The 23,630-nt window shown below is 36.9% G+C and overlaps 1 protein-coding gene across 1 annotated transcript; it reads left to right on the top strand.

Moving 5' to 3' along the window:
• The first annotated feature begins 15,708 nt into the window (after positions 1-15,708).
• On the top strand, positions 15,709-17,112 carry LOC120159271 (protein SMALL AUXIN UP-REGULATED RNA 10-like). The gene is made up of 3 exons (XM_039169904.1): positions 15,709-15,790; positions 16,404-16,882; positions 16,980-17,112. Exons 2-3 carry the CDS (start codon positions 16,415-16,417, stop codon positions 16,992-16,994), a joined length of 483 nt encoding a protein of 160 aa, XP_039025835.1. The 5' UTR covers positions 15,709-15,790; positions 16,404-16,414; the 3' UTR covers positions 16,995-17,112.
• Positions 17,113-23,630: the final 6,518 nt, after the last annotated feature.

A 23,630-nucleotide genomic window follows, 5' to 3' on the forward strand; every position in this document is an offset into this window, starting at 1 on the left:
GTTAAAATCGTGGACGGCTCTTTCGTTGTGAAGTTGAGCTTTGAATTGGATATCCGTCATTGTGAAGTTGATATTCGTCATTGTGAAGTTGAAATCCCATCTTGTAAATTGATCACTTTGAGTTCAATATCCTTCGTTGTGAAGTTAAAATAGACTCTAATAAGAATCTACAAAATTATGCATATATGCGATCCTTATGGAAGCAATGCTCTTATGTGTGCCTAAAATGCATATGTGAAATATGTTATTTTAGGTTTAAATTCAACCCAAAATGCTTAAAAGGAATTGATTTAGATAAATGGTCGTCTTTATTTATAAGGTGGAAAAAGACCAAACAGTACATAACAAACATTTTAAAAGGTCAATACATAAAAGAAGTATAAGTAGAGGCCTTAAATCTCAATAATGCGGGTGCTTCGGAGCTGATATGCTATTAGATGACTTTGAACACAACCTTTTTCAAAGGATCTTCGAAGATGCGACAATGTTCAGGAGAGTGCAACATTTTTCCGAGTCGTTAAGTATGTAGAAGATTTGGATGCCGTGAAGCTTCACTATCTTGATTCGGGACCTTTTCTGAAGCATTGTCCAAATCTTCCTTTTAGGTTTTCAACTTGGACCCATCCTTGATTTCAAGACGCCCTTTGTGGGTTTTCATCTTGAATCCACCTTATTTTCTTTTTAAATTTTTCTTTTTACAATTTAGGGTGTCCTTTCGGGTTTTCACCCTAAACGTTTTTTTATCTTTTTTATTTTTTTCTTTTATTTTTCTTTTTTGACTTAGGACACCCTCTCGGGTTTTCATCCTAAGTGAAGTATTTTTTGACTGCATCTGAATTAACATGATTAGGTATTTTCGGTCTATCCATTTCAGTCAGGATTAGTGCTCTTCTACAGAAAGCCTTCTTTACCACATAAGGTCCCTCCCAATTTGGTATCCATTTTCCTCTGAAGTTTTTTTGAATTGGCCAAATCCTCTTTAGCACAAGATCTCCTTCACGAATTCTCTTGGGCGTACCTTCTTATTATGTGTCCAAATCATTCATTTCTGGTAGAGTTGGATGTGATGAATGGCTTTCAATCTATTTTCTTCTATTAGGTTCAACTGATCATATCGGGATTGTACCCATTCTGCATCATCTAGTTTAACTTCTAACAAGACCTGGAGTGACAAAATTTCTACCTTGATGGGTAGCACTCGTTTCATCCTATATGTTAATTAAAATGGGGTTGCCCTAGTCGAAGTTCGTACCGAGGTTCGGTAAGCAAACAAAGCAAAAGGCAACTTCTCATGCCAATCCTTGTATGTCTCAGTTGTTTTCTCCACTTTCTTCTTGATGTTTTTGTTTGATGCCTCTACTACTCGGTTCATCTTCAGTCTATAAGCAGTAGAGTTGTGATGCTTTATATTGAACTATTCACAAGCAGCGTTTATCATCTTATTGTTCAAGTTTGTAGCATTATCAGCAATAATCCTTTCAGGTAAACCATACCAAAGTATGATCTCTTTCTTCAAGAACTTACAAATAGTGGATTGAGTGACACTGGCATGTCATGCAGCCTTTACCCATTTTGTGAAATAGTCAATTGCCACAAGAATGAACTGGTGACAATTTGAAGGCTTCGGATGGATTATCCCGATAACATCCATGCCCTACATAGAGAAAGGCCATGGTGTTGTCATCACTTAAAAAGGTTGAGGTGGAACATTTATTTTATCCCCGTAGACTTGACATTTATGACATCTTCTAGCATAATTGATGCAGTCACTTTCCAATGTGGACCAAAAATATCCGCATCTCACTATTTACCTTGACATCATATGTTCATTCGCATGCATTCCACAAACTTCGTCATGCACTTCTTCTACTATCATCTTTGCCTCTTATACATCTACACATCTTAACAGGACTTGATCATGGCTTTTCTTGTATAAGACCTCCCCATCAAGGATATATCCAGTTGCCATCCTTCTAACGGTTCTTTTATTAGTTTCGGTGGCTTCCCTTGGATAACTTCGATTCTTGATGTATTGTAGAATGTCGTGGTACCAGGGCTTAGTGTCTTTTATTTCGTCGATTTGGTAACAATGAGTCGGGTACTTATACGAGTGCATGTCAATTGGCATCATATCAGACTCCCCGCCAGCCTTGAATGCGGTTATCAGGGTAGCTAAAGCATCAACCATTTGATTTTCTTCTCTAGGCACATAATAGAAGGTCACTTCATCGAATTCTTTGAGCAGATCTAGTATTAGCTTCTGGTACTCCACCAGCTTTACATCCTTCATTTCCCATTCTCCAAAGAGCTGATAGATCACTAAGGCCAAATCTCTATATACCTGCAAGGTCTTTATATATTGCCTCATTGCAGCTTAGGTCCCCAAAACGCAAGCCTCATATTCTGCCATGTTGTTGGTCCAATCGAAATTTAGTCTGCTAGTGAATGTGTAATGATTCCCTTCTGGGGAGACCAGTATGGCCCCAATATCGTGTCCTAATACATTTAATTCACCATCAAAATGCATTTTTCAGAAATCGTCTATGGAAGTACTTGCTTCTTCTAAGGAGATGGCCATCAAGTCTTCGCTTGGGAAGTCAAAGTTCAGCTGCTCGTAATTTTCAGCAGTTCTGCTTGCCAAGAAATCCAATATGGAACTTCCCTTTATGGTTTTTTGGCTCGCATACTCGATGTTAAATTCGGACAACAACATCTGCCATCAGGCTAACCTTCTAGAGAGCAGTCACACCCATCATATACTTTAATGGATCTAACTTAAAAATCAACCAAGTGGTGTGATACAAAATGTATTGTCTGAGTCTTCGTGTAGCCCAGACTAAAGCACATCAAACCTTTTCGATGGGAGGATATCTGACCTTACATTTGGTAAACTTCTTACTTAAGTAGTAGATGGTCATTTCTTTCCTTTCGGATTCATCATGTTGACCCAGGACATACCCTATTGAATTCATGAATACGGATAAATACAAGAATAGAGGTTTTCCCAGGATGGGGGACATCAGGATAGTGTCTGAGATAAGTACTCCTTTATTTTCTCGAATGCAGTTTGGCAATTCTCATACCATGTTGAAGGGTTGTTCTTTTGAATAAGGTGAAAGATTTGGTCGCACTTATCGGTTAGCTGAGATATGAACCGTGCTATATATTTTAATCTGCCCAGAAAACCTTGAACCTGAATTTATGTTTGTGTGGAAGGTAAATTCTGGATGGCCTTAACTTTATCGGGATCAACTTCGATGCCTTTCCTGCTGACCAAAAAGCCTAAAACCTTCCCAGAGGTTACTCTAAAGGTGCACTTGCTAGGGTTCAGTATCAGCTGGAACTTTCTTAATCACTGAAAGAGCTTTATCAAATTCTCGACATACTCATTCTCAATTTGTGCTTTGACAATCATGTCGTCGACATAAACTTCGACTTTTTTATGCATTATGTCATGGAACAGGGTCACCATAGCTCTCTGATATATTGCCCCATCATTCTTCAATCCGAAGGGCATCACCTTGTAGAAGAAAGTTCCCCACATTATGATGAATGTGGTCTTTTCCATGTCTTCGATATGCATCTTAATTTGGTTATATCCTGCAAATCCGTCCATGAACGAGAAGAAAGTGTCCCCGGTTGTATTATCCACCAAAGTGTCTATGTGTGACAGAGGAAAATTATCTTTGAGACTTGCCTTGTTAAAGTCCCGGTAATCAACACACATGCGCATTTTCCCATCTTTCTTTGGAATTGGCACTATGTTGGCCACCCATTCTGGATACTTGGTCACTTGAAGAAAACTAGCATCGAATTGTTTCTTGACCTCTTCTTTGATCTTAAGGAGCATTTCAGGTCGCATTCTCCTTAGCTTTTGTTGTACGGGTTTGTATTCTGGTTTGATAGGTAGTTTGTGGACTACCATATCTATATCTAGCCCCGACATGTCTTAATACGACCATGCAAACACATCTCTATATTCTTGAAGTAAAACTATCAAGTTTTATCTTTCTTCAACCGAAAGAGTTTGCCAATTTTAACCTCCTTTCTCTCCTCCTCGGTGCCCAAATTCAAGACTTCGATTTTCTTTTCATGTGGAAGTATTTGTTTGTCTTGTCTTTCCACCATTCTCAACAATTCGGTAGGTAAGTTGCACTCCACTTCATTGTCAAATTCATCAATTTCCCCGAGATAAGTGGATGATTCAAAATCTACCTCCGGGTCAGGATCATCCTTGCTTGCATTATCATTATCTTGGGACCTGAAGGAAAAAGAAAATGTGTATACATGAGAGGAAAATATCCCACACGAAATGATCGAAAAATTAAATTCAAAATAGAATGAAAGAAAATTGAATTCAAAAGAAATGAAATAAGAAAAAGTTTGTCGTAGAAGAAATTGCATCTTTTATTGAATTTAAAACAAAATGTTTATTCACCTTTACAAAAGATCACCTATTGCCCCAGGTATAGACAAATACGGATAGTTTAAATATTACTCTGAAAGAAATTTGAAAATCACAGATAGTTTTTCCACCGACCAGTTGTTAAGCACAAACCCGAGTGGTAGTGGGCAGATTCCGGATCTATCTGTATCTTTCGTATTCTCCGTGATTACGGTGTTGATACTCAAGTTTTTCAGAGCCTTTTCCAAATCTGGTGAGGTGGTTTCAAACACATAACCATCTGACTTAAATATGTTGTAAAGAGGTGGGAATACCATGGTTTCCCATTGAAATTCAGTTCCAATTAATCTAGCCATTATTCTTCCTCGGTTCTTCTGAATTTTCCTCTTCTTTTGTTGTCGACTGGGCTGAAAACCAAGCCCAAACTGATATAACTTCGTTATAGTAAGGACGGGCTTAATCCTTTATTACAGCAGATTCCCAAATCCTCTTCTTGTCTTAGCACCTCTTCCCAAGGTCTGCTTGATCTCTATCTTGGTGTACTCGAAAAGTCGAGGTTTAGAAATCTTTCTTCCTTCAGCCATGAATATGGCATTCACGAACTCTAAGGAGCATAATGAACATTCTACCTCCTCCTCATCTACTTCTATCTATGGAGCATCCGTGGTCACACTTTCCATAATGTCTTCTTCGGTATTAATAATTACCAGAGCTCCATTAATGACAAACTTGACTTTCTGGTGCAGCGTGGATAGTACTGCACCACCTTGATAAATCCAAGGCTTTCTTGAAAGATAGTTGTTAGGAAGGCATGATGTCCATTACTAAAATTTCAATATTGTAAGTGGCAGGTCCGAGGGTTAAAGGCACCTCAATCTTGTCAATTACCTCCCTTTTGGTCCCATCAAATGCTCGGACCACGCTCTGGCATGTTCTCATATGAGAGGTATCCATTGGCAGCCTTTTTAATGTAACTAAAGGCATCATATTTAGGGCTGAATCATTGTCGATTAACACACTCGGTAAGGTGTGCCCCTTACAAGTGGTGATTTGTAATGCCTGAGCTCGACCTCTTCTTTCGAACGGAATCTCAGTATTTAAAAATGAGACGAGATTATCAGCTTGAATGTTGTTAACCAGTCGATCCAACTTGCTGATAGGTATGTCTTATGGCATAAACGTCTGATTCAGGACCTTCAAAAGTGCCTCCTTATGTGCCTCCAAGCTTAGCAGCAATGCCAACATTGAAGTATGTGTCAGCAAGCTATGCAGCTGTTCTACAATGTTGTATTCGTTGTGCTTTAAAAATTTTAAAAACTCTCTAACTTCTTCCTCTTTTATTAGTTCGTTGATTGCCAACACATTCTCTTTGAAGGGCTCAAGTGATCTTTGGGGGGGACTTAGCTTATTAGAAGTAGTGTTTCCCCTCAGTCTGCCCCATTTCATTATCATCTTTCTACAAGGTGCTCACTTGACATTTGTATTTCCATGGCACTTGTCGGCTGTCCTTATAGTGAAAAGGTCGGGGTGATGTGATCATCACATTTGCTTTTGTTTTTTCTGCTATCTTCACCTTAGGAGTAATTATCAAAGGACTACCCCTGCCATATCCTCTTTTAGATTATTCTCTGGTGGCACAAACGTTCGCTTCCAGAGAGTCTCAGGCTTCTTCATAGAATTCCAGCTCCCTCCTATCCATCCTGAGCTGGATAAAGCTTTAAATTCTGGGTAATCTTACACCTCATGCCTCTCTTCATTGTGGTAACAACAGTGGTTACCGTGTTCACTCCTTGATGTATCTGAATGTGGTGTGAGAAACCCTACTTTCACCATCTGGCTCCATACCGAAGCCAAAGGAGACTTTATTTCATAAACACACCAGTTTTAACTTTTCTGCCTCTCTCTGTAATGATTGTATTAATCCCAGTCTCTTGGTGATTAGGAAAAGGATTTTGTGCAACATTTGGTGCTCCTGAGTTAAAGTGGATCCAATTCTTATTGCGCATTCTTTGTATGATCCTCTTGAATACGAGAAAATTTTCAATCGTGTGCCCCGGAACACCACCATGGTATTCACAGTGAGCGTTCTCATCATACCATCTAGGGTATGGGGGGCTTCATTGGTTCCACAGGGTACGGTGACACTACATGAGTGTCAAAAAGTTGTTGATATCATTCCTTGTATGACATGGGAATAGGATCGAATTGCTCATTCTCTCTTTCTTTCCTAGGTTCCCTTGGACTTTGTCTAGAAGTACCTGACGGTACAACTGAAGTTGTGTTTGTGTTAGAGATTGTAACACCTTTATTGGCATTGTAGGTGTTGACATTGTTAATCTCTCTATATTTATTCTTCATGGGAGGTTTCTTGCTTGATTCCCCTCCCTCGATTTTGCCTTAATTTATGGCCATTTCAATCATCTCTCCAGCCATAACTAAATCTGAGAAATTTCCTGATGTGATCATAACCAGGTGACCGAATTAAAGAGCCTTCGGAGTCTGCAGAAAGAGCTTACTGGTTTCCTTTTCATCCAAGGGTGGATGAACTTGAACATCTAAATTCCTCCATCTCTATGCATACTGTCTGAAACTTTTGTTGTGCTTCTTCTCATGCTTTCTAGCATAACTCGATTTGGTCTCATATTGTTTATGTGCTTGTACTATTCCAAGAAAGAATTGGCTAGATCTTTCCAGGTCTTGATATGAGATCAGTTCAGCTGATTGTACCACCGGATGGCTGAACCAGACAGGCTCTCTTGGAAGCAATGAATCAAGCGTTGATCATTTCCCATATATCCCGTCATCTTCCGACAGAACATGGTGATGTGAGTTGAGGGGGAACTGTTTCTATCAAATTTTTTGAACTCAGGGACTTTGAATTTTGGTGAAAGCACCAAATCCTGGACCAGGCTTAGTTCTAATGCATCCATTCCATAATAATAATGGTCCCTTCTGACCACCTTTATTTGGTCTTCCAGCAGCTTAATTTTCTCTTCCATCTTTTTCACCTTTTCTTCCTCATGAAAATTTGATATGTGGCAATCATCTAGATTTTCAGGGTTGGATACAGAATTTTGTATCTTTACAGAAGATGAGGTTTTCACCTTTACAGTGGATGATTCCTCTTACAATCCTGGTAAGATTCCAGGTGATATAACTACCTACGAGGTAGGTAGTATAGCTACCCTATCAGACTAACCTACCCCAGGTGCACTTACTTGATGGAAGCCAGATAACTTGGCTACAATATGATCGACCAAAGACTCTTGACTCTTCGTGATTGTATCTAGTGTACTTTGATTGTTCTGGTTTATCTTCTCTTCTAACTCCCTTTGCAACTTCAACATGTTATCCCCGAGTTGAGCGATTTTGGCTTCCATTTGTTTTTTCTTTGTGTGGATGTTGTGAGGATGATGCATGTCCAAAGTTTATGGAGGTAAACTTGGTGTTTGTTCTTTCTTCTGATGAGACATTTTCTGTTAGTTAATGTGAATGTAAAAACATGGAAAATAACAATGCAAAGTATGAAATGCATGATGTATGAGATTTAGATGCATTGATCTAGAAATGTGTCTGTTATTATAAATAATCCTTATTGAAACAAAAGTGTTTTATCTTTTAAGAGACAAAAAAAATTTTAAAGGTACATCCGAACTAAATCCTCTAGAACAGGTTGACAAGTCTTCTTCCTTCATCTATCACTGGTTGAATGCCTTGTCGAACCACTTCGGCTTCTCTTGCTTAACCATGCAAATAACGAGCTACCTTTTGTACTTGCTCCAAGAAATCACAGATGACTGCATCTCTAGCTTTCACCCTTTGTTGGGCCTGTTCCCAACGAAAACGCCACTGCAAGCCTCCATCAAAGGGCACTATCTGAAGCTCGCTTGCTTGTTTTTTGAATTCATCCATAATGGCCTCCAACTCAGCTATAGTTTTGTTATCCCGTTCTTTATTTTTTTTGAAGAGACTTCTTTAAATCAGATACTTGATCCTCAAACCCTTATTCTGGTACTAGTTATCTATCAAACGCCTCTGAGCAGTCTTTAGTTGTTATTTCAAAGTATTTCTTTTATCATGCCCTTCAAACTTCCTTTTCAGATTGAAATTACTTTGAATTTGTTCTTGATATCCCTTTATCAAGTCCTCGAGCTCAAAATAGGTTTTTCTTTGTTTCTTCTCTAACTTGTATGCCCGATCCTTCCGAGTATCGGCATCTAATTTCCACTGGAACCTTTCAGCCTTAAGTTCCCTTACCCTATATTTCATCTCGTTCTTTACAGCTTCAAATTCATTTCTTATTATCTCTAGCTCGGAATAAACATCCCTAAGATGTTCTTCCATGGTCCGGGTGTCCTCATGACTCGACACGGGGATGTTGTCATTTTTCCTTAACCTCCGTCATTCCAAATAGTTCGAAGTAAGCATGTCCTTAGTAGCCACAACATCCATTCGAAACACTTTCTTCCATGACTCAACTACTTCATTGGCCTTTTTCTTGTTGTTGTCCCCATGATATGCAAATTCTGATCTAGATATTATGTATGTTGATGGGACAAACTGGCGTGCCCCATACTATCGAAGTGCCAAAAGTGGAGAATATCCAACTCCTCTCCATAATCCAAGTAATTTCATAGTATCTGAATCCCCACATCGGAAGAGAATGTCACTATGGGTTAGCCAAAGAGCTCTCCAGTCAATATCTCTATCTTAAAGATGTGTGAATACTTTTATCCACTTTTCTTTTGGGGTGCCTTCTTGCCATTTCAAAGTAAGGAATTCCCCCAAAGGTGAATAAGTGGTGTTGAATTGACGGTAAGCAATCCCATTAGTCTTTCAGAAATGACTATGGATCCGAACGTGGATAAGCTGGGCATACCCTATAAATCTTCATCTGCCAGTCTTTCTGCATTGGCTGAGAGAGCGAAAGGTTTCAGCTAAAATTACCAGTGCTGGATTTACTCTTCTTGGGAGTTGTTCGAACAATTCCACCACAGCCGCCTCAATGTACTTCAAAGTTTTCGGGAAGATAACCAAACTATAAATTCCCAGCGTGAAAAGGTTTATCACTTTCCATTCATCGGGGTGATTCTTCATCAGTTGCTTGATGTCGGTCTAATGAATTCCTTCCCTGCTACCTTTGTGTTGAATCCGGTCAGTTACCTATTTCTCATCTATCTCCCGTAACTTTTTCCAATCCATTCTTAAAAGGCTGACTTTTGGTGTGCTTGATGCAGACTCGATCCATTCTGATTCCCTTACAATGCAGCAATGTGGTATACTCTTCGATTGTGGGCACCATGTCCTCCTAGTTAAAAGTGAAACAGTTGTACCCTGGATTCCATAATTATACCAAGGCTCTGATTAAGGGTTCATCTATCTTGACATAGCGTAGGAGTGCGATATCACCATATCGTTGGCTGAAATTCCGCTTCTGGTTGCTCTTCCAGCTGTCCCAAATGCTCCGTAGCTCTTGCACATCATTCTTATTTAGGCTGACAGAAGCATAGTTAACCAATTCTGACATATAGTTTCCTTACAGACTGTCTCCCTTTTCTTTTTGAGTCTTTTCAGACCATAGTCGTACCTCGGTGTTTTTCACCTCTTACATTACAACCCCTTTGTCCATTAATGCAGATTATTTGTGTGTAACCAACACCTTTTTTTATGGATCAATAACCTCTTTTTATGATGCAAATGATAAAAAGACAAACATGAAAGGAAAATTAGTTAGTAAGATAAAAAATAATAATGACGAAAGTAAAAAATAAAAATAACAAATTGCATGATTAAGGTGAAAACTTCCTAGGTTTTGAAATGGAGTTTTAGGGTAGGCTCTAATTCCATGTAGTCTCCCGGTTTAGGTTCTAAAAAAGGTACCCGAGTTCTCCTTGCCGGTGCCCCCTTGGGCTTGCCGAACCCTTAATCCTAAACCTATTACAAGCTTATGTGGACTAAGTTAAACTCGAGAGGATACATTCACTTATGCCCATACGGAGAATAAATTCACATGAAGACATAAGGTATATGAATCCCGAATGTTACTTTCTAGGCCCATACGGAGAATAAATTCTCACGAAAGTGTCGCTTTCACCCATACTTAAAAAAGGGTTCAGAGCTCGGGTATAGAGCCTTAGATTGAAAAAAAAATTAATAAGCTGAAACCATATAAAGAAAACGTCAGTACAACTATTTATTTGAAAAGATAATAGAAGGTAAGTAATAAGGATAGAAAAAATAACTTAAAATTTAAACTTACATTTTTCACTTAAGAAGACAACTGGAAATTAACCTCGCCCTGACTCACTTACTTGTCCCATCAGAGTCGCCAAGCTGTCGCAACCGTCTTTCAGGTGGGCCCGAAATTGGGCTTCGACTTAAATAAATGGGTTATAGTCGTCACCGATCATTTCTTTTAAGAACAAAAATGGGTTGATCGGATACCTCGATTTCTTACCTAAACTGCATCTTACCAAAGATATGTCGGATTTGAGAGTCGGTTACAGTCAAGGAAGGATTAGCATCCTTGAACTGCTCTTCGGTACTAATCTAATTTCCAGTTGTCTTAATTGAGAAAATTGCAAGTTAAGTTAAAAAGTAAAATTTGATCCAAATTACTTACATTTAATGGATTTAAAAGCATGCCCTTAAATAGTCAAAAAAATGTTAGATAAAGTAAAATGCAGAATAAAAAAGGAAACAAAAAATAAAGGTTAAATTATGATGCTTAAAGTAAAAAATATATGCATGCTGAGGAATTAAAATAAATAAAAACAAAAACAATGCCTATTAAAAATACACAGCAAATAAAAAGGTCCATTGAATTAAAGGTTAGAAAAATATTAATTGTGAAATTAAATATTAATAAAGTCACAAAAATGAAAAAAGAAAATAAATAAAAATAATAGATATATAATCAAACAAATATATACCACAAAAGAAATTAATTAAATTGAAAATTGTAAAAAAAACTAAACTAAATTAAAAATGAAATAAATAAAAAGAAACCAAAAAGTTAGCTAAAATTAAAAAATAAAATAAAAAATAAAAAACAATTCAAGAAGAAGAAAAAAGAAATAAATTAAATTAAATTTAAAAGCAATTAAAAGAAGAAGAAATAAGAAAATGAGATAAAATTAAAAAAACAAATAAAATAAAGATAAAATAAAAAAAAATTAAAAGAATTAAAAGAAATAAAATTAAAAATAATTAAAAGAAGGAAAGAAATAAAATAGAATAGAATTAAAAAATTTAAAGAAAAAAAGAAACAAAATAATAAAAAAATAAAAGTGAAAAAACAATTAAAACGTAAATTAAAGTAAAAAATGACTAAATTAAAAGAAAAATAAAGTAGGTGGTAAATTTAAAAAGAAAATCGGGGTTAAAATTGAATTTAGGGAGTAAAATGAACTTTAAAAACAAACGAGAGACTACGACTGTAATTAACCCTCTTCGGGCCATCGAGTTGATGGGTCCAGTATAAAACCCAAAGCTCAAAAACAAAAATCATTTTTCCTCCCCCCTCTCAAATGGATCAAGTCGAAACCCCCAAAATCCTCTCATTTGTTCATTGTGTTCTTCGTGAAAATGAAGAACACTCAACCAAACCCAGAATCCGGCTGACCGTTGCCTCGCCGGCCGCCGTTCATCGATGGTGGTCCAAAAAAAAGATTAAATTTTTTTTCGAAAGCTCTTTACTCCCTCTTTTCAAAAAACCAACTTGGTTTTTACAAAATCGCCTCGGGGAGGGCTAGATCTGAGAAGAAAGTTCTCGAAACCCTCCCCCATTCATCAGCTTAAACCTTCCCTTCTTGGGTTTTTCGAATCAAAAGCAAAGAAAAAAAATCAAACAACCTACATGCAAGTATTAAAACCGAGAAAGGTAAGAACTTGACCCTCTTATTTCTTTTCGAGACGTTATAAGTGCTTCGATTTGTGTATTTCTCTCCGATTTTTCTTGTGATTTTTTTCTAACTTAGATTTACATCAATTTATAACTTTAGGAACCCCCTATTTTTAGGTGTATTTAGAGTCCCATTTAGACTCAAATACTCATTTTTTCGGTTTATTTAGAATCCTACGTAGACTAAAATTCTTTCGGTTTGTTTCTGACTTGGTGTTGGTGTCGAGGATTCCGGGGAGGTTTGAATGTGGCTGGAACGGAGTCGGATCGTGGTCCAAGCATGCGGCGTTGGAGTGGGGAGCATTAGGTTTTAAAACCCTATTCTCTGACGGGACCGTTGGATGAGTCCAGATCCAAGGGTTGGGATTGAAGCGGCTGTTGATGCTAGGGAAAAACCCTACTCGAGTTAATTCGGGTCATTGGGGCTCCATTTGCATTTGGATCTGGGCTGCTGTTGGGTTTGGTGTGTAATGGGTCAACAATTTGTAATGGGCTTCGGGCTGTTTGGGCTGTACCTAACAAAACAAATAAAAAAAATATTAGTTAATAAAAATAATAATAATAATAATATATACATAATATATATACGTATGCTATACAATGTAAACATTTCAAATGGACAGAAAAGTGTGTCTACACTTATGGCCCGTGGATGTTAGTTGAACGCCGAGCGAGGAAGCCTCCAAAGGTTTGTTTAACCTCTGTGCCTTATCCCAACGCCTCGTTTGCTCATGCTTCCTGGTTTAACCCTAATTTTGAGGAGCCCTCAGAAGTTGCTGAACCCCCACATCAAACCACCCCGACTACTATCCCCCAACACCCTCTCCAGCTCCTGCACCGAAACCTAAGGTGCTTACCAAGAGTAAAAACCCCGTTCAATTCTGCGCTAAGCCTCTTACTGCCATGGGGTCTGTTTCCCTTTGCAAGCCAGTTATCACTCGTAGTTTTCACCCCTCTTCATCCCGTGGAACGCTCACTCCGCTGGCCAATTCAAATCGTGAAGATGTGGAAACTTATTCTGCTCCCTCTCGCAAAATCTTTGCTGTCCTCGATCTGACAAAACACTCGACTGTCTCCATCTAAGAGAATTCTGACCCTAATATTTATCTTCGTCGTGCAACAGCCACTTTGGAAGAAGCTTACGTATCTTCCCTTGGGTGATACCCCGGATGCTGCTCGTAACCAGTCCTTGCCATTTGGTATTTTACATGTGTCCAATGACCCGAGTAAGATAGCTGTCCACTCCCATGCAGTGACATACGTAATTGCTGAGGCAAATCATCCGGTTGCCATGCTTGAATAGCACGATGTCACTCCATTTTTTTCCTATCATTATGAATCTAAAATTCTTTGTTTGGAATGTTCAAGGATGTGGCAACCCCAGATTCCTCCCCGCTGCTAAACAATTTTTGCGAGCGTGTTAGTGGTTCGAAGGCTGATGCTATAATTTCTTCCCTCGGATTTCACCGTTCTCACAGAATTGAAGCGGTTGGTTTTTCGGGAGGATTTTGGTTATGTTGGAACAACTCTGTTCAAGTTACTGTAATCCGCAACCACATTCAGTTCATTCACTTCCAGATTTTCTACTCTAATAATGTCACTTTCTTTGCGACTTTTGTTTATGGAAGTCCTAATGCCGCCAAGAGGAAATCCCTGTGGTCGGGTCTTGGCTATATTGCCAGCTCCATTTCATCTCCTTGGATCATTCTAGGAGACTTTAATGCTACTTTATTCTCTTCAGATCGTATGGGTTGCACCTCCACTAAACCAAGTAAGGACTTCCAATAACTTTTATGGGACATGTCTCTCCGGGATATGGGGTTCCAAGGCCCGACTTCACTTGGTCTCGTGGTACTTCCCATGCCAAAGAAGATATTGATTTTCTTTCGTCGTGCTTTAATCTTCAGTTTTGGTTTGTACGTAAAAGGAATTGTTTGAATCAAATAACCCAAAACATATTTTGATTTTTTTTATCAATACCAAATGTTTGATTTTATGTTGCTTTAGTCTTTCACAGCTTGAAAAATGTTGTAATTTTCTTGTTTGTTTACCGGGAAAACTCAAGAAAATGATGTTCTGATTGATCGTTGTTTCATCGAAAGGTAATTTTGGTCTTGTTCCTTTAGATTTCTTCCTTTTTCTTTTGGAAGCAAGCGATATTAAGATCATACAAAGGAAATGGGTAGTGAAGGATAATGGAATTGTAGTGTGGTATGGTTTTGGGCATTTTTTTGGCATCAAAGTAAGGGAATTTTCTTTGTAAATTTGTCAAAAAAAACTCCATGGAAGAGTCCAAACACCCAAAAGCCAACTACAAGGAGGAAAACGAAGAAGAGATTTGGGGGAAATGGGTTAAAGAAGGTGAAGAGCTGGAGCTGAGACAATGGAACTTCATTGAAGTTCATTGAAAGTCAAAAACATCGACGTTGGAGACGGAAAGAAATCGACGTCACAGAAATTTCGATGGTCGGATGAAACCGCGGGATGGGATTGGGGTTAAGTTTTTAGGTATTTTAAATATTTCAATTATTATTATTATTATTATTTTAAATTATATTTAGAATTAATAGTTTTTTGACCTGATATAACCTCCATTTCTTTTAAGTTTTTAAAGATTAAAAGTTTATTTATCTAAGCTTAGTCATAACGACGTGAGAAGTTTAACGACAGAGTGACCAAAAAACTCAATTTATAAAGTTGAGTGAAAAAGTTGAAAATTTTGAAAGAACGGTGAGTAAAACAAGAATCGTATGAAAGTTCAATTATTAAATCTGTAATTTATCCAATATTATTATATAACAAAGATCTTAACATATACTATTTTTTGAAAAACTTTTAAATTAGACTTCATGCAAAAATAAGTGCTTAAACTATAATCAAAATTAATTTTTGGTGTCTAAAGTATTTTTCGTTAAAAATATATGTTTCAAATTTTCTCGTTACACTTTTAGGTGTCTATCGTTAAAAAATATTAAGTGACATGTGTCACATTTATATTTTTTAATTTTTTTTAAATAAAATATTATTTAAAAGTATTTTAAAAATTCTAAATATGACAGAATCACAGAGAAAATCTATATCACTTAACGGATATTTTTCTAATAGTATACACTTTTTTATATTAATCATGTGAATTAATCTTTAAAAGGAAACAGTTTCCGTTTAGCAGCGGCAAGCAAAGGGCAAATAGAGAAGTAAAACGGGGGGAAAAATCCAACCTCCTAGTCCTATACAGTCGCTTTATCCAAAGAAAATTTTGGCGTGACAGCCACAATCATTATTCGATCAAACAGCAAATTTACTTGTAATTATTAAAATAAGAAAAAAAAACTCATTTCTTTTTCCTTTTATAATTCCCCTAAGGCGTATTTAGTTTCTTTTTGTTTCCTCCCACATTTTTTACCATTCCCAAACTTCCCCCAAGGCCTTTGGCAATGGCCCTTCTTCGGGTTCTCTGCTAAATCCTCCCCCCACATATTCAGGTACCAAGTTTCTTCTTTATTTTTCCATGCTTCTGTCTTTCATAAAGACTTTGTTTTTGGATTTAGAATTTAAGTGAAAGAGACAGTTTTGTCCTGATGTTTCATTGTTGACGATGTTTCAGTTGTTGGTCCGATATAATGGAATTTGGATTGGACTTTTCTTGGGAGGATTTGTTTTTAAATCTGCAATTGAAAATAAAAAAGTTCAATTATCTGCGTTTTTCATTGTTAGATATGGTCATTAAAGCTTAAGCTTTTGAGAATTTGGCTACCTCTAGTCTTGCAGATCTAGATTCAATATGCTTAAAATCTAACATTTTTCCTTTTTGGATACGGATTTCCATTTGTATTTGTGAAAACAATATTATGAAAGTGATTTCTTGGCTTAATTTCTGTCATGACAGTAATTGGAAGTGTAATTTATTAGCTTCATTTTTATAATGTAAATATATGTCGGTTTGATCTATTTGAAGTAAACAATGCAGTTTTAAATCCAAATTTTCTTATAAACGTGGTGATTTATTTGATTTAATCTTGAACAATTTATGGAAATGTAGTGGAAGATGATCCAAAACCTACAAATTCAATTCTAAGGTTCTTTTAAATATTGCAGTGAATTCAACAATGGATGACCGAGGCTGCGGCAGCAAGGTGACTGGGATCCGGCAGATTGTTAGACTAAAGGAAATCATTCAAAAATGGCAAGCTGCCACATTAGGCTCAAGGCCAAGTACTCACCGCTCTGGAGACTGTCCTGGGAGTGTCCCAAGACCCTTAAACAAAAGGCTAACAAACGTTATGTATTGTGATTCTGACGATGAAAGTTGTGCCAGTCCCGAACCACCACCCGATGTCCCGAAGGGATTTTTGGCGGTTTACGTCGGTGTGGAGCTTCGGAGGTTTATCATCCCAACGGGCTACCTTACACATCCCGTCTTTAAGATTTTGCTACAAAAAGCCGAGGAGGAATTCGGGTACGATCACAACGGGGGACTCACACTCCCTTGCGAGATAGAGACCTTCAAGTACCTGTTCAAGTGCATAGAGAATCATCCAAAGGGCTACCTTGTTGAGAGCTCGGTCTCCGAACAGGTCAATATTCGTTTATACATGGAATGAAGGAGTTCATTGCTCGTCTACGTTTATCGATCGGTTCCCTGACATGAAGCTTGTTTGTGTATTTTTGCAGCTGGAGATTCATTAAGTAATTGTAGTGGTGGAGAAATTTTGGGGTCAAAACAAGGTGTGTCTATATATGCAGATTTGGTTTTTCTAATGTGTTTTTTGCTTTTTCCATTGATTTGGGGGGGAAATTTAGTTAGAAAAATGTGGGATGAATGCGAGGAAGAAGGGGTAATGTTTTAAGGTCCCTGTCCTTTATAGGACATCTGATGTTTGATCCGGTAATGAAATACTTTTTTATATGACAATGTATTTTCATGTGACATTTTGGATAGTCTGCTCCAACAAAAATCTTATAATTGAGCTGTCCCACTTCTGGTTCCTACTGGTAGTACAAAGTGCACAAGATTATTTATTGATCAATTCATATGATTGCACATGATCAAGAGAAAAACATGGAAACTAATATTATAATAATAATAATAATATTTAATGAAAAATAGGTATCTAAATTATACTATGTCATTTTAAGTGTATAATGTATTTTTGTTCAAAGTAAATGTCTAATGATTTTGATGTTACTATTTTAAGTGTCTATGTCATAGAGGTAGTCAAAAGAATTCATCATATAACACTATCATGTTTATAAAATTTTAATATATATGTATATATATTAAAAATATCAAAATGTTTATTATTTAAAAGAAAACTCAAAATTCCTCAAAAATATAAAAAGAAAAATTAAAATTCCTAAAATTCTTAATTTCAATTTCCTTTACTGTTATCATCGGTCATTTTTTATCATCTATTTGTCGTGGTCCATTTTCTGACCGATCATTACCTTTGTCGTCATCTCAAATCTTAAACTCCAAGTCTCTAAACTCTATGATACTCAAATCCCCAAAATCTTAATTCTAATTCAAGTGGTCGCTGGTTGAAGCTTGGTTGGCTTCTTGCGTTTGAGGTGGGTGGCTCATTGCTGCATTTAAGGACCAAAACTTCTTACATTTGGGTTTGTGTCTCCAAGAAGCATTAACGCAGGCGACAGTGTGTCATTCAACTTTTGGGGGGTCGACCCGGTAAGGTGTATTTGTTGCATTTAAGCCACCAAAACATGTTGCATTTGGGTGTTTGCAGCATTAGGGATTTAAGGGCGGCGATGGCTGTGATGGAGCCGATCGACAAAAGGAGGTCGGCAAGTTTTTGGAGTTTAGAAATTTTAAAGGGTTTTTATGATATTTTAAAATAATAATATTTTTTTAACGGCCGTTACGACATAAACGCTTAAAATGGTAACATCGAAAACATAAAGTCTTACTTTGAGCGAAAATTACTTCATGCACTTAAAGTGAACAAAGGATATAATTTAGACACTTATTTTTATATTAAATCTATTATTTTGTTTTAAATAGAACAAACATGAACGTTATTGACTAAATTAATAAAAAAAACAATATTAATTATTTCATTTCTTCCGTTCATCCTTCATTTTAAGTTCATTTTAATCTATTTAAACCACAAGTTCCTCTTCAGCTACAAAATACTTATGAACTCTTATTCATATTTTTAATACAATTTTTTTCATTAAAATGTCTTAACTTTGTATTTTATTCGATTTGATGTTTTGACTATAATTTCTTACAAATTCTTTATTTCCATAAATTTCTTGACTCAACTATCATAAATACTTTATCCTCAAATTATATTCTTTGAAAAATAATATTATAAATATATTACATAATTTTACATTGTATTTGATTTATTAAATAACATTACAATATAAAAAGAATTTGAAGAAATATATATATATAATATGGTTAGAGAAAGTAGATAAAGTTGAACTAATATGTATCCTAATATTATAAATAATTGTAATTAAATTTGTATAGAAACTCCAATAACTCGACTCAACTCAAAAAAAAATTTAAATAAAATTTGAGTCATAGAGTACAACTTGTCTACTCGAATAACTCAACTTTTTTTTATTCGACTTGATCGAATTCTCACCTTACTACAAAGAGTGTTCAAGACTTTTGTGTCACATATTTAGAACATCCTAATACATTAGACATAGAGACATCAACATTATTAGCCAAAACAATATGAGGTACCAACTTGTAGATCCCATTATTGTTGAATAATCGGGTAAAGAAAACGAAAAGAACACAAGAATTTTAACGAGGTTCAATAATGTGCTTACGTCCTCAGTGCTCTGGGCGGCGCTAGATTTTTCATTCAATAGATCATAGGCTTTGGTTACATCTCCTTTATAATAAATAAACCATGGTACATATTTACAAAAATAACCTTGTACCGTATTGCGGGGGCACACACATAATCGTAACCCCCACTACGAGACTTTCTTTGTAAGGACAGTTGATGTTCGCTCCGCTCCATCATTTGTCCTCTTTACCGGTATATTTATGAGCCATACCTAACAAATCTCCACCTTGGCAAATAGCTTACCCCTTAGGAAACATTCAATGTGGGTAAGGTTACCTTACTTCTTTAACAACTCGAAACACTCAACAAGTCCAAGCAATGCATGAACTTGTCTGTCGTAACTGACTTGGTCAACATATCAACGACATTCTCATCAGTATGTACCTTCTGAAACAAAATCTCTCCAGATGCAATCAACTCTCTGATTTGTGAAACCTTACATCAATATGCATAGTTCTAGCACGATATACCTGATTCTTAGCCAAGTGAATAGTACTTTGATTGTCACAAAGCAACTGAACTCCACCTTGCTGAACACCCAACTCCTTCACTAAACCAGTAAGCCATAAAGCTTCTTTTACAGCTATAGCCGCTTTCATGTATTCAGCTTCAGTTGTAGATAATGCCACAACAGATTGAACAGTAGACTTCCAACAAATAGGCCATCTACCAAGAGTAAAGACATACCCTGTCGTAGATCTTTTATTATCCAAATCACCCACATAGTCTGAATCCACATATCCTACAACCAAAGGATTATCCCGCTGACTACCAAAAACAATTCCATGTCCCACAGTACCCTTTAAGTACCTAAAGATCCACTTGACTACTTCCCAATGTTGCTTACCAGGTTTAGACATAAACTTACAAACTTGACTGACAGCATGAGCTAAATCAGGACGAGTACATACCATTGCATACATCAAGCAGCCAACAACATTAGAATACAAATCAAGACGAGTACATACCATTGCACTGTTCTGATGAAAGCTTAAAGTGATTCGCCAATGGAGTGCTAACAGGTTTTGCTCATCGCAAACCTTTCTAGCATTTTCTCAACATATCACCGTTAAGATAGCCACAGTTTCCTTCAGTCTCTATTCCTGTAAATTTACATTCCAATAATTTTCTTTGCAACACCTAAATCTTTCATATCAAATTCTTGACTCAATAAAGTTTTCAAACCAATAACATCATCCATGTTCTTCGCAACAATTAACATATTATCAACATACAGTAATAGAAAAATAAAAGAACCATCATCAAGGCTCTTAACATAGACATAATAATCATACTCACATCGTTTATAGCCAATCTTGATCATATAGGAGTCAAACCGTTTGTACCATTGTCTCGGAGACTGTTTCAACCCGTACAAAGATTTCTTCAATTTGCAAACTAAATGCTTGTTTCCAGGTTGAGTGAAACCTTTAGGCTGCTGCATGTAGATCTGTTCCTCTAAATCACCATGCAAAAAAGCAGTTTTAACATCCATCTGCTCTAAATGCAAATCACAACTAGCCACCAATACAAGTACTGCTCTGATTGAAGTGTGCCTGACCACAGGAGAAAAATTTCATTATAATCAACTACTTTCTACTGTGAAAAGCCCTTTGCTACCAAACGAGCCTTGAACTTCTCCCCTTTTTTCTGTTACTACTGGTTTCTTCTTATACACCCATTTGCAACCAATAGGCTTCTTACCCTCAGGAAGGCAAACTAACTCCCATGTACGATTTTGATTCAAATACTATATCTCCTCAACCATGGCAGCCATCCACTTGTCGTTTTCCTGACTAGTAATGGCATCATGAAACGTAACTGGATCATCACAGCTAACAGTAACTACAAAAGAGACCAAGTCTTCAAAACCCAATATGTTCAGAGGCTTTATATTAGTTCGTCTCACCCTGTCTCTGGCGAGACTATAATCCTTCAAATCAACTAGCGGAACCACCAGAAGTCGGTTGGGAAGTTTTTGTTTTCTCAACTGGAAGCTGCTCGAAATCCACCACTGTCGTGTCTTTCTTTTGCAGCAACATGGGTTGTTCATCAAAAACAACATCTCTACTGATCACAATTTTCTTCGCAACTGGATCCCATAACTTGAATCCTTTGACACTTATCTTGTAACCCAGAAAAATAACTTGGATCCCATAACTGGATCACAATTTTGCATCAAGTTTGGATCTCTCATCAGCAGGTACATACACATAAGCAAGATGATAACTCCGTAAAAATACTTAAATTCTAGTATTTTCACTTAAGTTATTGCTCGTCTAAACAAAGTATGCACTGCATTTTTAGTTTCATTTAGTTACATATAGGTTGTGGTGGATAAGTTTTGGCTAGGCAAAATTTATTTGGCTTAATTGTTGCTGTTGAGGAGAAGGGGTTGTTTGAGTTATGTTTGTGCAGGAATTCTACAGAGGAAGAACATTTTAGTCGTGACAATGAAAAGTTGCAAAGGCCAATGAAGCAGATGAGAACGTGAGGAGCAGATTTATCTCGCCGAGGCAAGATTTATCTGAAGAAGACTGAAGCAAATGTGGTAAAACCACCTATGTCACATGCAAGCTGGATGACCTGCTTAACGTGAAAGCAAACATTGAATATCCTGACAATCGCCAGCCGCATTTCCTTTTTAAGTTTGGGAAATTAATAACGGGTAATTAAGGAAACTCCAAAAGCAAGCAAAGCCCTAGAAGATTCTCCTTATAATTACCAGTCGTAGCCGCAAAAGGAAAAGGGGCAAGAAATAAGAAAGAAAAGCTTTACCTTAGGCGTGAGCAAGCAACTGTAGTGCTTTCCCTCCGTCTACCCCCCAGTCTTCCTTGGTGTCCTCCATAGCCAGACGATAGCAGAGCGGTGATCAGGCCTCAAGAGAGGGTTATCACCAAGGCAGGCGTGGTGCTGATCAGGATTGTCACGACAGAGCCCCCGGTTTTAGGAGTCGTTCTTCTTTTGTTCTTAAACTCTTATTTTATTTGGGGTTGTATTAAACGATTTAATATTTGATAACACCATGAATGCTTTACTTGGTGTTAAACTTTGTTTTGCCTAAACAATATTTTATGTTTATGAATGATGAATTATGTTTGCTTATGACTATTTTGCTCATAGTTTAAATATTTTTCCTTAGCACTGTAAGAGCATCGCGAGATCGCATGGGTTTCGGAAAAACATGTATGGGCATTGTAAGAGCGTCAAGAGATAATCTTTTGTCTAGAAAGTGATTGTTGAATTCGAGAGAATTAAGAGAGATCAACGTGAGCAAAGGAATGAATCCGGGATGGTGAAGTTCTAACTTGTCTACCTTAGAGATAAGGAGTGAGTTTCAAACGACTAAAAGGTATAAAGGCTAGAGTAGGTTAAGACAACGTCTATATTTAACGCCGAGAGCTATTTCCATAGCAACCGTCTATGAATACCTAGTAATCCTTTTGGGCAGTTTAGTGAGTCATAATAATTCATTCTGGGCTTAAAATAATTGTTGCCGAGACAATGGTTTAGCATCAGTGCTATGTGACACGTCTGAATATGTGAATACTTGATTTGTTTGTTTTATCTGTCTGCATATTTTCTTTGTCTCAACCACACTTGTCTAAAATCATTAAATCATTATTCTTAGCTCCTTAATATTAGTTCTTAGCTTTAATACTTAGTAGGATTAATTTGTGGCATTAGTTCTTGTTGTGGTGAAAAGATATTTCTAATCCAATCCCTGTGGGCACGATACTCACTCACTACTATATTACTTGCATCGATTATGTATACTTGCACAGATTAGCTTGCCTTAGCATATACATTCACAAGCGATGAAGTTTTTGGCGCCATTGTTGGGGATTGGTAACTGACGAAATTTCCAGCCATAACAAGTTCTTTGTGTCACTTTATAATTATTTAGTCTAACGTAGTTTATTATTTTCTTTTATAGGTTTTATTATTGCATGACCTTGAGATCTGCTGGTAAGCCTTTGGAACCATTCGACCCCAAAGTTAAGCAATCGTTCAGAAAAAGGTTGTGTGCTTAAAGAACCAGAGAACAAATCAAATGCAAAATGACATGGGAGATTTAGGAGATTAAGTTGCAAGACCACGAGCGATACGAGATCATTTGAACCCAATTCTCGATGACCTCAATCCTGGCATAGTGGCACCTGAGATACAAGCCACTCATTTTAAACTCAAACCGGTGATGTTTAATATACTGAACTTTATATACCAATTTGGTGGTACACCCAATGAAGACGCTAGACAGCATGTGCGTGCTTTCCTTGAAGTATACGATTCATTTAGACAACAAGGAGTACATGAAGATGTGCTCAAACTGAAGCTTTTTCCTTACTCCTTACGTGATAGAGCAAGAGCTTGGCTCAGCGGAGTTCCTTCCGGATCAATGGAGTCATGGGCAGATTTATGCAAGAGTTTCCTACTCCGATATAATCCGCCCAATATGAATACACAGCTTCGGAATGAACATTGCGAGTTTTCG

This window comes from Hibiscus syriacus, unplaced genomic scaffold, assembly GCF_006381635.1.
Source record: "Hibiscus syriacus cultivar Baekdansim isolate YM2019G1 unplaced genomic scaffold, ASM638163v2 tig00111356_pilon, whole genome shotgun sequence".
Lineage (NCBI taxonomy): Eukaryota > Viridiplantae > Streptophyta > Magnoliopsida > Malvales > Malvaceae > Hibiscus > Hibiscus syriacus.

Excerpts from the sequence above, each read along its gene's own strand:
- LOC120159271 (XM_039169904.1), top strand. The coding sequence starts at position 16,415 with ATGGATGACCGAGGCTGCGGCAGCAAGGTGACTGGGATCCGGCAGATT.